Source organism: Trichosurus vulpecula, chromosome 1, assembly GCF_011100635.1.
Source record: "Trichosurus vulpecula isolate mTriVul1 chromosome 1, mTriVul1.pri, whole genome shotgun sequence".
Taxonomy (NCBI): domain Eukaryota; kingdom Metazoa; phylum Chordata; class Mammalia; order Diprotodontia; family Phalangeridae; genus Trichosurus; species Trichosurus vulpecula.
This window is the reverse complement of record NC_050573.1, coordinates 79836861-79852553: the sequence shown is the minus strand read 5'-3', so window position 1 is coordinate 79852553 and position 15693 is coordinate 79836861. Positions and strand designations below refer to the sequence as shown.

The window sequence follows — 15693 nt, the reverse complement described above, 5'->3', positions numbered from 1 at the left end:
GAAAGGCTTACCTATGTCACACAGAATGAACTACCATTCTAAGAATACAGACCCCACTACAAAATAACAACTCTACTCAAATTTTGATTGTGAACTCAAATTCTACTTAGCAGTTGCCAACTCTTGTGGAGGTTGGCTGCACATTTCTCCAGCTTGCCTCTTTCTACTCATGCCACAACCACTCTAATTCAGGCAGGCCCTGATCATCTTTCTCCTGGACTTTTGCAATGGCCTCCTACATGATCTCCTCATATCCATTCTTTCTCCTCTACAAAGCATACTTCAAAGTGTTGCACAATAGTTCTCCATTACATTTGTGTACCATAACTTGTTTAGCCATTCCTCAATTGATGGGTATCCCCTTGATTTCCAATTCTTTGCCACCAGAAAAAGAGCTGCTATGAATATTTTTATACATATGGGACCATTTCCCATTTCTATGATCTTTTTGGGATACATCCCTAGAAGTTGTATTGCTGGGTTAAAGGGTATGCACATTTTTATAGCCCTTTGGGCATAGTTCCAAATTGATCTCCGGAATGGCAGTTCACAACTCCGCCAACAATGTAACAGTGTTCCAATCTCCCACATCCTCTCCAGCATTTATGATTTTCCTGTTTTGTCATGTTGGCCAATCTGACAGGAGAGATGTGGCACCTAAGAGTTTGTTTTGATTTGCATTTGTCTAATCAATAGTGATTTAGAACATTTTTTTCATATGACTATATATATCTTTAATTTCTTCCTCTGAAAACTGCTTATTCATATCCTTTGACCATTTATCAATTGTGGAATGATTTGTATTCTTACAAATTTGACTCAGTTCCCTGTACATTTTAGAGATGAGGCCTTTATCAGAGACTCTGGTTGTAAAAATTCTTGTCCAATTTTCTGCTTCCCTCCTAATCTTCTTAATAACCTGGAAAGACCTATGTGATCTGATGCTGAGTGAGCAGAGTAGAACAAGGAGAACATTATGCATGATTACACATTATCTGTGATGACTAACTTTGATAAACCTGGCTATTCTCTGCAATACAAAGTTCAAAGTCAGCTCCAAAAGATTCATGATGGGAAAAGCTATCCACATACAGAGAAAGAATTATAGAGTCTGAATGCAGATTAAAGCAAACTATTTGGTCTCCTTTTTTTTCTTCTTTGTTAGTTTTATTTCTTCTTTCTCATGATTCATTCCTTTGGTTATAATTCTTCTTTACAACTTGAGTATTGTGTAAATAGTTTTAATGTGTAGATGTATGTAGAACCTATATCAAAATGTATGCTGTTTTAGGGGAAAGAAGAGGAGGAGAAGAAAATTTGGAACTCAAAAACTTGTGGAACTGAGTGTTGTAAACAAAAAATAAAAAATAAAAGGAAGAAGTTAAGGAGGTGAATAGAATTTCAGAAACCGTAGATATGATAGACCTCTGGAGAAAACTGAATGGGCATAGAAAGGAACTGTAATGGCAAGCAAAGTGGGACTTTTGCTGTTTTTTCTTTTGAGTGTTTCTCAGTACTAAGGCAACCAAGTGCCTTTGATTGAGCATTGTCTTTGATTGAATCAAGAGTCTTTCATGACCTGCTTAAGTGACAAGACTGCCAAAGTCACAAGTGTTTCAGTCACATGGCTGTGATGCCCTCAGACCCTGAAGAAGTGTATATAAACTCTGAGGTTAATATTTTGATTTGGGAGCTCACTCACTGGAAGAGTGTTCAAGTGATCTGGCCAGAGGAGACTTTGGGTAGCCATCAAGGAGCCCTCTGGCTTTGAAAGCACCAGATGTTGGTGCTTCTCTCTCTGGTAACTATGTACAAATTGTTATGGACAGACAGCTAGAAGCCCTGTCTGCTGATTTGTGTTATTTTCTCTGTTTATATAGTTTTTGATTGTGATTTCTGTTTGTGTTTTCTCTGCAGTCTAGGGTGCTAACTTTTCCCCCTGAACTAAGTGAATGACATATGTATGTTTAATTAAAGTGGGATTGTAAACCCCTAAAAAAGTTGCCAAACTGTTATTCCTAAAACTCTGACCATTTCCCACTCCAGAAGCTTTGGGTGGCTCCCTCTTGCCTCTGTGATAAAAATATAAATCCTTCTGTTTGATGTTTAAAGCTCTTCACAATCTTTTCAAACTGATTAATGATATATGAATTTTTCTATGTACCAACAAAATTGTCCTACTTGCTCTTTTACCTACATAAATAATATTTCATTTCTCCTACTCCTGGTTCTTATTGAGGCTGGCAAACTTCATTCTTATCTTGATATGCCAAGTCTGTTTGTTGTGCCTTGGTGTGTTCTCAATGTCCTCCGATGATCTACCATACATTGTCTCTTGGTATTATGGACCCAAATGGCTATGGTAGCTGTATGTAGTCACACAGCACATCAGGCTGAATGGGAAAGGGAGGAGAAGGGATCCAGTATGGAATGGACCCATAGGTATAAAAATCTTTATAGAAGCTCTTTTGTTGTACCAAAGAAAGAGGAACAAAGTGGCTGCCCATCAACTAGGGAAAGACTAAGTAAATCATGGTAGGTGAACATAATGCAATATTATTGTGCTGTGAGAAAAGAGGAATTATGACAGTCAGAGAAACCTGAGAAGAACTGTATGAACTAACGCAGAGTGAAGTGAACACAACCAGGAGAATAGTTCATACAAATAACTAGCATAATGGAAATCATGTAAATTTTGAAAGAATTCAGGGCTTTAATGTAGTGACCAATTAGGACTGAAGTGAATGCATCCTCTTTTGTGGCACAGAGGTAATGGACTACAAGAATATAAAGAAGCATATATTTGCAGATATATCTGATGTGCTGATTTTTTTTAACCATATTTATTTGTTACAAGGGAGGACTTCTATTTGGGAAAGTATTGATGGTCAATGAGAATGAAGCAAAAAAGGGATGGGCAAATAAAAGAAAAGATCATCAATGAGACATTAAAACAATGCATAAAAAGAACCTTTTATTCTTGAGAAAAAACTAAAGAGACAATTTAATTCAGAAAAAAAACAGGTTCCACAGGTGATGAAGACAAGGTCTTTTAAATACAAAGGGAAGGTAATTTGAACAAAATAAGACTATTCTACACCCAGGGTGGCTAGAGGCACAATGGATAGAATTCTGAGCTTTGAGTCAGAAAGACTCCTCTTCTTCAGTTCAAATTAGGCCTCATTTACTAGCTATGTGAACTCTAGGCAACACAGACTAAAACTGAGGGGATGGAAAAAAATGAATATGCATCAAGTGAATCCCAAAAAAGCAGGATTTGTCATCATGCTATCAGATAAACCAAAAACGAACATGCAAAAAAAATTAAAAGGAATAAATGAGGAAACTGTACTATGTTTAAGAAACCATAGACAACAAATAAATATCAGTAACAAACTTGTATTCACTTCAAATACTTTAGCATCTATATTCACAAAGGAAATATTTAAGGTTCAAGAAACCATAGATAACAGCACAACAGTGGCTGATGACTTTAACAACCATCTATCAGTTTTGGATATGTCCAATAAAAAGATAAAGAAAAAGGGAAATATAGAACTGAAAACATTTCTAGAGAAGCTAAACTTAAAAGACTTATAATGTCTTCTAAATTGGACAGCAAAATAATATGCATATTTCTCTACACCACAGGGGTCTTGGACAAAAATTGATCATGTACTAGGGCAAAGAGATATGGCAAACAAATATAAAAATTCAGAAATAATCCATGCATCCTTACAGATCATGAGGTAATAAAAATAGAATTGGCTCAACCACAAACAAAAGATATAGACCCAAATGGAGACTTAACAATAACATCTTAACGAATAAGTGGGTCAAAGAAGAAATTATAGAAACAGAGATACCTAATAACTATGTAAAAGAAAATTATAAGGAAGAAACAATATATCAAAATATTTGGGATGTAGCTAAACTAGTTTTCAGGGGGATAATCACATCATTACAATTATCCATTAACAAAATAGGGAAAAAATAAACTAAACATGCATTTTAAAGACTAGAAACCCAACAAATAATTCTTAAAATAAGCCCAAAAGAGGAGATATTAAGTATTAGAAAAGGAATAGACAAATTGTAATCAAAAGCCCACATGATAATGCTAAATAGAACTAAACTTGGTTCTTTGAGAAGACAAAGTGAATAAACTCTTTGCTAATCAGACTTTCAAAAGAAAGAAAATAAAATAAAATAAATAGCAAATGAGTGAGAGGAGATCAGAGCAAAGCCAGAAGAAATAAGAGGAATGATCAGTATATACTAAACACAGTTATATGCAAACAGAATCAAAAATGTAAAAGAAACAAAGGAATACCTTCAAAAATATTGAGTACTCAAACTATCAGAAGAACAGATAGAGATCTTAAATAACTCAAACTTAGAAAAGGAAACAGATGGGGTGGAGCCAAGATGGTGTCTGGAAAGCAGGGACTTACTTAAGCTCTCCCCCAAATCCCTCCAAAACCTGTAAAAATGACTCTGAACAAATTTTAGAGCTGCAGAACCCACAAAATTGCAGAGGGAAGCAGGTCTCCAGTCCAGGACTGCCTGGTTGGTCACTGGGAGGGTCTATCACATGGTGCTGGGAGTAGAGCCCAGTGTGGGTCACACCAGGACAGAATAGACAAGGAGTCAGCCCGGAGCAGCCCTTAGGGCCATGAATCATTGAACTGTGGCAGTTACCAGACTTCTCAACCCACAAACACCAAAGACCACAGAGCAGGTTAGTGGGTGAATTGCTAGGTGAGGTTAGAGAGCAGTCCAGCCACCAGCCCTGGGGGGTATCAGAGGTGGTGCAGTGGTGGACCTGCAGCATCAGCTGCTTCCGGAGTCCCTAGCTCACACAGTGGGAGGAACCAAGTGGCAGACCAGAGCAGAAATGCAGGGCTTTCTTTGCCCTGCTTGGCTCTGGATCACAATTCTGGTTGACAGTTCTTGGGGTAGGAGGAGTGCTGCTGTGGCAGAGCTTGTGGTGGCAGTGGAGTAGAAGTAGCTCTGAAAACAGCAACACAGTCCCTAAACCTTGGGACAAATCACTCTCTACTCTACATGCAGTCATACCCTGACAAAAAGCTCGAAGGTCAAGTAGTTGGCTGGGGACATGGCCAGGCAGCAAAAACGGATGCATACTCAGACTCTAGAATCTTTTTTTTGGTGACAAAGAAGATCAAAACATAAAGCCAGGAGAAGTCAACAAAGTCAAAGAACCTACATCAAAAGCCTCCAAGAAAAATATGAATTGGTCTCAGGCCATGGAAGAGCTCAAAAAGGATTTGGAAAACCAAGCAAGAGAAGTAGAGGTAAAATTGGGAAGAGAAATGAGAGTGATGCAAGAAAACCATGAAAAACAAGTCAACAGCTTGCTAAAGGAGACCCAAAAAATACTGAAGAAAATAACACCTTAAAAATAGATTAACCCAAATGGCAAAAGAGCTCCAAAAAGCCAATGAGGAGAAGAATGCCTGAAAAAGCCAAATTAGCCAAATGGAAAAAGAGGTCCAAAAGACCATTGAAGAAAATATCACCCTAAAAATTAGTTTGGAGCAAGTAGAAGCTAGTGACTTTATGAGAAATCAAGATATTTTAAAACAGAAACAAAGGAATGAAAAAATAGAAGACTATGTGAATTATCTCATTGGAAAAACCACTGATCTGGAGAATAGATACAGGAGAGATAATTTAAAAATTATTGGACTACCTGAAAGCCATGATCAAAAAAAGAGCCTAGACATCATCTTTCAAGAAATTATCAAAGAGAACTGCCCTGATATTCTAGAGCCAGAGGGTGAAATAGAAATTGAAAGAATCCACTGGTCACCTCTTGAAAACTGTTCTAAAAAGAAAACTCCTAGGAATATTGTTGCCAAATTCCAGAGTTCCCTGGTCAAGGAGAAAATACTTGAAGTGACTAGAAAGAAACAATTTAAGTATTGTGGAAATAAAATCAGGATAACACAAGATCTAGCAGCTTCTACATTAAGGTATCAAAGGGCTTGGAATACAATATTCCAGAGGTTAAAGAAGCTAGGATTAAAACAAAGAATCACCTACAAAGCAAAACTGAGTATCATGCTCCAAGGCAAACTATAGACTTTCAATAAAATAGAGGACTTTCAAGCTTTCTCAGTGAAAAGACCAGAGCTGAATAGAAAATTTGACTTTTAAACACTACAGTCAAGAGGAGCATGAAAAGTTAAACAAGAAAGAGAAATCATAAGGGACTTACTAAGTTGAATTGTTTGTTTACATGACCACTAGAAAGATGATGTGTGCAATTCATGAGACCTTTCTCAGTATTAGGGTAGTTCATGGGAATATGCATATACATATACATATACACATACATATACATATACATATACACATACATATACATGTACATGTACATATATATACATATATACTATATTATATATATAATATGGCACAGGGTAAGTTGAATATGAAGGCATGATATGTAAAAAAATAAAATAAAATTAAGGGATGAGAGAGGAACACATTGAGAGAGGGAGAAAGGGAGTGATACAATGGGGTAAAGTATGTCACATAAAAGTGGCAAGAAAAAGCAGTTCTGTTGGAAGGGAAGAGGGGGCAGATGAGGGGGTGAATCTTGCTCTCGTTGGATTTGACTTGAGGAGGGAATACCATACACACTCAATTGGGTATCTTACGCCACAGGAAAATAGGGGGAAGGGATTAAAAAAGGGGGGATGATAGAAGGGAGGGCAGATAGGTGGAGGAGATAATCAAAAGCAAACACTTTTGAAAAGGGACAGGGTGAAGGGAGAAAATTGAATAAAGTAGGACAGGATAGAATGGAGGGAAGTACAGTCAATCTTTCATGACACAAGAATGATTAGTATGACAAGAGAGTGAGGGATGGATGAGACAGGTAACAGAGCAGAAGCAGGCAGATACATTGGGAGATTATTAGAATGATACAGGTGCCTGTGTTATAGGGTAGAAATGGCAATAGAGAGGAGAGAACAGATATGAGTACTGCATTAGAGGTAGAATTGATGAATTTGTAACTAAGCAGGAATCTTCTTTGCAACTTTGCCAGTGTACTAACACCTAACACTCTAGCCTTCAATTGGAGTCCTTTAAGAATAAAGGATCATTATCTCACAGGGAAACCCATTCAATTTCAGGACATTTTTGGTGATTTAGACATTTTCCCTTACACTGAGCCAAAATATGCGCATTTGAAACTTCTATTCAGTTCTGCCTTCTGGAATCAAGGGAAACAAGCATAATTCCTCCTCCTCATGGCAATATTTCAACTACTTAAAGGGTTTTTATCCCCTCAAGTAACTGGAATTGGGAGTACCTTGTCCAAAAGGATCATGCAAGAGGGAAAGAACTAGGAAGCCTCCAATGAACTGGGCAGTGTAAGGCCTGATATAGGCCTGTTCAGCTCTACAAGGGCTCTACCTTACTGGGGACCTGCCTCAAGGCCCTGTTTCTCATCTGCAAGACTGTCCCCTCCATTATACCCCAGTTGCTCTGGGATCAGAGACGCTGAGTTCAAGCTGAACAAAGTTTCAGAGATATCATGTCATCAAGGTATGTCTGCATGATTATAAGTCCCAAGTGTCCCCACCACAACTCCCATCTCCTCCAACTGCTGTTATGTTTTCATCCCAGCTGTCCCTGAGGTCATGTCACTGTGCTGCTCTCCCAGCTGCACACTGATACATGGGCCACCCTAAACCCTGAACGCAACAGAGCCCTGGCAAGCCTACAGAGGTTCTTAAGGAGGATTCATAAACCTCAGCCAAGTGTGTCAAAGAATTTAAAGAAGACGCACAGGTTCTTACAGTGAATACACAAGCCAAGCAGAGAAGGTATGGATCTACAAAGAAAATGCACAGATCCTGACCAAGGGTACACAGAAGTGTACAGAAAATGTACAAGTTCTGCATAGAATGCTTCCTGGAGTGATGTGGAGGTCTGGTAAGGCCCTGTCTCTTTACAATTATGTAGTGGTCCTTACAGAGGATGTACAGAGAATAGACAGGCCCTGAAAAAGATGCCCAGGCCTTTGATGGGGAATATAGAGGATGTTTAAGGAGCATGCCCAGGCTCTGCTAAGAATGTGCCTCTGCTTTCAGTGAATGCATGTCCTTCTTTAAAGAATGTACAGGCTCTACAGAAGAAGAAACAGACACAAAGCACTTATAGAGATTGCACAGATTTATGAAAGATGTCCAGGTTATTGCAGAGAATGCACAGGTCCAGCAAAAGATGAACAGATTGGGGGCAGCTAGGTGGTGCAGTAGATAGAGCACTAGCCCTGGAGTCAGGAGCACCAGAGTTCAAATCCACCCTCAGAAATTTGACACCTAATAGTTCTGTGACCCTGGGCAAGTCACTTAATTCTCATTGGATCGCAAAAAAAAAAGATGAACAGATGCAATATGGAAGATTCACAGAGGACACTCAGGTTCTTTCAGAAGATGGATAAACCTCTCACAAAGGCTGCATAGGTTCTTTCAGAGGATATTCAGGTTCAACAGAAGATTCAGTGGGAACACATGTTACTGCTCCTCAGACTCCTTGTCATCGTCAAGATGGTTGTGAATTAACATAGTGATCCTTGGTTTTACCTAAGGACTTTATTAAATCTGTGTAGCTCCAGCTGAAAGCTATGGGGAGGGACCATTTCTGCTTATTTTCTCGCCTTTGGACTCCCAGGCTAGAGTACAGCTTGATGGGGGGTTAGTTTATCTACCACCACCATACCTCAACCCATCTAAAAAAGAATAGCAAAAGCAACATTATGTTGGAACACATCGCAGTGAGATGGATTCAATGTGAGACGGGAATTATTCTCCCTCTCAATCTGACATGGTTTCCTCTGCCTTTCTTTCTGTATCCTTTTCTGAGAACAGGACAGATACTAGCAATTGTAATAATGGACATTTTCAGTCTGTGGTTACCTCATTGGTAATCCTGAATTTGAGAATACTTAGAGTTCTAGGGTTTCCTGAGTTCTAAGAGTTGGGTATCAATCATCCAAAGTGAGATTGCCTTAACAGCCCACTTTTCAGAGGAGGAAGAAGATGACTTCAAACAGTATCACCTTGTAGGTCAAAGGGTAAAGCCATTCTATGAGGATCCAGGAACTTTGGATCTTGCCAACACTCATTTGACAAACAACATTTCACTGTGAGATGCTCATATGGTGTAGATCTGAGGTAAATAGATACTATGAGGTAATTGTAAAGTATTTAGTGGGCTATTTGAGTGTATTTGTTTGCTGTATTTGTTCATTCACATTATGAGCCCTTTGTATCTTAATAAAAAGCTGTCCTAGTTAATTTTTAAAAGCTATAAAGAAAAAATATGAACAAACAAAAAGAGTGCTCCAAATCAGTGATAATGAGAAAAATGCAAATTAAGTCTATCCTGAGATTTTACCTCATACTCAGTAAATTATTAAAGATGACTAAAGACAAAATAATCAATGTTTGAAGGGCTACCTAAGAATGGCACATTAAAACATTGTCGGACTGTTGTGGGAAAAGGATTTGGAATTATGCAAGAAAAGTCATTAATCTCTTTATATCCTTGATGTGGAAGATATTCCACTGTTGGGCATATGTCCCAAGAAGAACAAAGATAGAAGTGAAAATACCATACATTCAAAAGTATCCACAGCAGCATTTTTTTGTGGTAGCAAAAAAAGTCACAAAAACAAAAATTGGAAGCAAAGCATGTGGTGGTCAGCTGGGGAGTGACTATGCAAACTGTGGTATAGAATATTGGATTATTATTGTGCCACTAGAAAAATATATGAAGAGTTCAGAGGAAAATGGGAAGGCATGTATCTTAGGAATGAACTGCTGGGGGAGGCAGTACCAAGATGGCAGCTGGAAAGCAGGGACTAGCGTGAGCTCCCTGCCAAGTCCCTCCAAAAACCTATAGAAAATGGCTCTGAACCAATTCTAGAACTGCAGAACCCACAAAATAGCAGAGGGAAGCAGGGCTCTATCCCAGGACAGCCTGGATGGTTGCTGGGTGAGGTCTTTCATTTATGGAGCTGGGAGCAGAGCGGAGCAGAGCAGAGCCCAGCGTGGGCCACATGGACCAACTAGACCAGGAGCCGGGCGGAGCATGCCATAGCGCCCTAAATCAGTGAGCTGTGGCACTTACCAGACTTCTCAACCCACAAACACCAAAGACAACAGAGAAAAACTGCAGAACCCACAAAATAGCAGAAGGAAGCAGGGCTCTAACCCAGGACAGCCTGGATGGTCTCTGGGTAAGGTCTATCCCACACAGAGCTGGGAGTGGAGTGGAGCGAAGCAGAGCCCAGTGTGGGCGGTGTGGACCAACCAGACCAGGAGCTGGGTGGAGTGTGCCCTAGCACCCTGTATCAGTGAGCTGCAGCAGTTATCAGACTTCTCAACCCACAAACACCAAAGACAACAGAGAAGGTTAGTGGGAAAAGCTGCTGGGGATAGGGGGATAGAGTTCGTGGTTCAGTCACTGCCCCGGGGGCAGTGGAGGTGGGGCAGCTACAGAACTACAGTTGCAGTTGCATCTGAACCCAGGCCAACCTGGTGGGAGGAATTAAGTGGCAGATCAGAGCAGGAGTGCAGAGCCTGCTGAAATCTGAGTCCAGTCCAGATTGGGGGTTCTTGGGGAAGGAGGAGTGCTGGTGTGGCAGAGCTGGCTGTAATATCTCTAAAATCAACAGCGCATCCCCCGAACCTTGGAACATAGTACTCTTTACAAGCAGTCATACCCCCTGAAAAACTCAAGGGTCATGTAAGTGGGCTTGGAACATGACCAGGCAGTTAAATCACACCCAGATTCAGTCTCAGACTTTGGAATCTTTCTTTGGTGACTTAGAATACCAAAACATACAGCCAGAAGAAGTCAACAAAGCCAAAGAGCCTACAACAAAAGCCTCCAAGAAAAACATGAACTGGTCTCAGGCCATGGAAGAGCTCAAAAAGGATTTGGAAAAGCAAATTAGAGAAGCAGAGGAAAAATTGGGAAGAGAAATGGATGTGGGAAAACCATGAAAAACAAGTCAATGACTTGCTAAAGGAGACCCCAAAAATATACTGAAGTAAACAACACCTTACAAAATAGACTAACTCAAGTGGCAAAAGAGCTCCAAAAAGCCAATGAGAAGAAGAATGACTCAAAGGCAGAATTAGCCAAATGTAAAAGGAGGTGCAAAAAACCACTGAAGAAAATACCACCTTAAAAATTCAATTGGAGCAAGCAGAAGCTAGTGACTTGATGAGAAATCAAGATATCATAAAACATAATCAAAGGAATGAAAAAGTGGAAGACAATGTCAAATATCTCATTAGAAAAACCACTGACCTGGAAAATAGATCCAGGAGAGATAATTTAAAAATTATTGGACTACCTGAAACCCATGATCAAAAAAAGAGCCTAGATATCATCTTTCAAGAAATTATCAAGGAGAACTGCCCTGATATTCTAGAGTCACAGGGCAAAATAGAAATTGAAAGAATCCACCGATTGCCTCCTCAAATAGATCCCAAAAAGAAATCTCCTGGGAATATTGTCACCAAATTCCAGAGCTCCCAGGTCAAGGAAAAAATACTACAAGCAACCAGAAAGAAACAATTTGAGTATTGTGGAAACATAATCAGAATAATCCAAGATTTAGCAGCTTCTACATTAAGAGATCGCAGGGTTTGGAATACGATATTCCAGAGGTCAATGGAGCTAGGATTAAAACGAAGAATCACCTACCCAGCAAAACTGAGTATCATGCTCCAAGGCAAAATATGGATTTTCAATAAAATAGAGGAATTTCAAGCTTTCTCAGTGAAAAGACCAGAGCTGAATAGAAAATTTGACTTTCAAACATAAGAATCAAGAGAAGCATGAAAGGTAATCAAGAAAAAGAATAAGAAAAGGAAATTTTAAGGGACCGACTGAAGTTGTTTTGTTTACATTCTTACATGGAAAGATGATGTGTATGATTCATGAGACCTCATTATTAGGGCAGCTGAAGGGAATATGCATGTATATGTGTATATGTATATAAATATGTGTGTGTATGTATGTATATATGTGTGTGTGTGTGTGTGTGTGTATATATATATATATGGAGAGAGAGAGAGAGAGAGAGGGCACAGGGTGAGTTGAAGATGAAGGGATGATATCTAAAAGAAATAAAATCAAATTAAGGGATGAGAGAGGAATATATTGAGAGAGGGAGAAAGGGATAGAATGGGGCCAATTATCTCACGTAAAAGTGGCAAGAAAGAGCAGTTCTGTAGGAAGAGAAGAGAAGGCAGGTGAGGGGGAATGAGTGAATCTTGCCCTCATCAGATTTGACCTGAGGAGGGAGTACCATACACACTCAATTGGGTATCTTACCCCACAGGAAAGAAGGAGGAAGAAGATAAAAAAGGGGGGTGATAGAAGGGAGGGCAGATGGGGGAGGAGGTAATCAAAAACAAACACTTGAAAAGGGACAGAGTCAAGGGAGAAAATGGGATAAAATGGATAGGTTAGGAAGGAGCAAAATATAGTTAGTCTTTCACAACATGAGTACTGTGGAAGGGTTATACATAATGATATGCATGTGGCCTATGTTGAGTTGCTTGACTTCTTAGGGAGGGTGAGTGGGAAGGGAAGAGGGGAAAGAATTTGGAACTCAAAGTTTTGAAAACAGATGTTCAAAAACAAAAAAAAAGTTTTTGCATGCAACTAGAAAATAAGATACACAGGCAATGGGGCATAGAAATCTATCTTGCCCTACAAGAAAGGAAGGGAAAAGGGGATGGGAGTGGAGTGGGGTGACAGAAGGGAGGGCTGACTGGGGAACAGGGCAACCAGAATATACACCATCCTGGAGTGGGGGTGAGGGTAGAAATGGAGAGAAAATTTGTAATTCAAACTCTTGTGAAAATCAATGCTGAAAACTAAATATATTAAATAAATTAAATTAAAAAAATAAGAAATGAGCAAAAAAAAGAATGAACAGCTACAGCATGAAGTGAACAGAAGTGAGGAAACAATGTATACAATGGCTACAATAATTTAAATGAAAAGAAAGCTAAAAATGAAGCCAAGCACTATGCCATTACTACGAGCAGTCCTCACTCTAGAGAACAGATGAGTAAGCATACCTCTATGCTTTCCTTGGATAGAAATGAGTATTTTGTCATTATTGTTCTATGCGATCATCATGTCAGGTGTTTTTCTTTGTTGCAAAGGAAAACTGCTGAGGAGAGGTGGAGAAGCAGTAGTACATTTAGAAATTACTGTGAGACAAAAATAAAATCATCAATAAAACATAGGTGGAGAGCTAGATAGCTAGATGGATGGATGGATGGATACGTAATACATACATACATCCATGGAAAATGATTCTTTTTGGTTCTTCTAGCAAATTTCTTCCCCAAATCATTCTTTCTTCCTCACTAATATTCAATCTCTCCCTACCTATTAGCTCCTGCTCTGAGGCCTACAAGCAAGCTCATATATCACTATCCTTAAAAACCTATGCTCTTGACCGTACCAACTCCTCAAGGTGTCATCCTTATGTCTCTTCCTATTCTCAGCCAAATTCTTCAGAAAAGGTATCTATATTCATTGCCTCCACTTCCTTCATTCCCATTCCCTTTGCAAGCCTTTGCAATTTGCTTTCTAATCTCCTACACTCGACTGAAACTGCTCTCTCCAGATTTACTAATGATATCTTAATTGCTAAATCCAATGACCTTTTCTCAATCTTCATCTTGCTTCACTTCTATACAGCATCTGACACTCCTAACAACTCTGTATTCTCTTCTCCATGGATTTTTATGACACTACTCCCTTGATTCTCTGCCTTCCTGTCTGATGTTTCCTCTATTGCTTTTGAAGGACTGTTATCTGTTTCCCATCTTTTTATCATCAATATCCCTTCAAGACTCTGTCTTGGGCTCCATTCTTTTCTATTTCAATGCCCTCTCTTAAATGATCTGATCATCAATTCCCATGAGTTCAATCATTATATTTATGTAGATGACTCTCAAATATCTACAATGTCATGTAATATGTATGTTTTGACCCCACTTTTTCAGGGCCAGACCTGTTATTTATGTTTCTCATTTTTCAAGGGTACTCTGAAGAGTTAGTAAGAACTTATTTTCTCTGCTATCAGATCAAATCTCCACCAGCTATGTTTCCCTCCATTTTTAGGGTCCCAGTGACTATCATCTCAGTTCCATTTAACTATTTAATTGATATTTAATATCAATTGTTTTTACAAAGGTATAAATACTTCAAAGATATAATAAAAACAAACACACAAGCATTTTTCCGATACTTCAGGGCATAGTCCCCACCAGCACACACACACACACACACACACACACACACACACACACACACACACAGTGAGTAGGAGAGGGAGGGGACTTTGGATGAAGACTTAGCTATAGCGTTGATCCTATAAAGTTCAAATCTAAAGGTGGTATTACTGCTGACTTCTTGTAGTCTCCATTCTGTTCCTAAGATCCCGGAACAAAACAACACTCAATGCCCCAAGAAAATATCTACAGGACAAACCCAGACCTTCTCTCCCGAACATCAAATCCAAAGTCATGAAGTAGGCTGGAAAGATGGGCAAACAAAAAAAGAACCCCACTGTAAGGAGTTATTATGGTTTTATATTCCTTGAGTTGTATGAATGCTCCCTGAATAAGAAATATTTTAAATGCCTATTTATATCTATATTATCTAACACAGGCCCTTGAACATCATAGTGGCTTTAAAGTTTCTGTTGGATTTTTGACAGAGTTATCAGATTGGCAAATCAAGGAAATGCTGCAGATAGAATTTATCTAATTTTTAGAAAAGTGTTTGGCTAAGTCTCTCATGCTATTCTTGTAGAAAAGATGAATGGATGTGGTTCAGATGAAAATAAAATTTTGTAGATCTGTAATTAGTTTATTGACTGGAGCCAACTGAGAAGGTCTCCAATGGAGTGTACCCAGAATCTGTTCTTTTTTTTAGTTCAATTTTATATTATTTTCTGTTCTGAATTCTCTTTCTACCTTCCACCTATCCCACTCACTGAGAAGGCAAAAAAAAGAAAACTAATTACAAATACATATAGTCATGCGAAACAAATCCCCACATGAGTCAAATCAAAAGAAGGAAGGAAGGGAGGAAGAAAGAAAAGAAGGAAGGAAGGAAGGAAGAAAGAAAGAAAGAAAGAAAGAAAGAAAGAAAGAAAGAAAGAAAGAAAGAAAGAAAGAAAGGAAGGAAGGAAGAAAGAAAGAGAAAGAAAGAAAGAAGAAAAGAACAAAACAAGGAAAGAAAGAAAGAAGCTGTGTTACCCAATGGAACCAAGACAAATTTAGAAGAAAAGGAACCGTTGTCCAATAGATGAATGGTAAAAGTATATGAATGGATAATTTTCAGAGAAAGAAATCCAAATCATCAACTGCCATGTGAAAAAATACTCTGAATCATAAATATTTCATTTGCTATGTTTTTAGTTGAATACCCAATTTGTTGATCTCCTTTTCTTTTTCAGCGATAAAAGAGTTTAAATACTTAAACTTTTCCATAATTACAACTTTGCCTGCATTCCTACAATTATTGGAATATTGTCTCACTGTTGTCAACATCTTTGATGAAATTATTGATTGTTTTTATGATTTGTTCTTTGACCCACTC

The 15693-nt window shown here is 38.7% G+C and overlaps 1 protein-coding gene across 1 annotated transcript in view; it reads right to left on the bottom strand.

Annotated features, from left to right (window-relative positions):
- LOC118833587 overlaps nt 1-15693 on the bottom strand; it is a 90269-nt gene that overhangs the window by 39816 nt on the left and 34760 nt on the right. The window contains exon 5 of the mRNA XM_036740966.1: nt 7515-7524. Coding sequence (XP_036596861.1) covers nt 7515-7524 — 10 coding nt within the window. The remainder of the gene's footprint in view (nt 1-7514; nt 7525-15693) is intronic.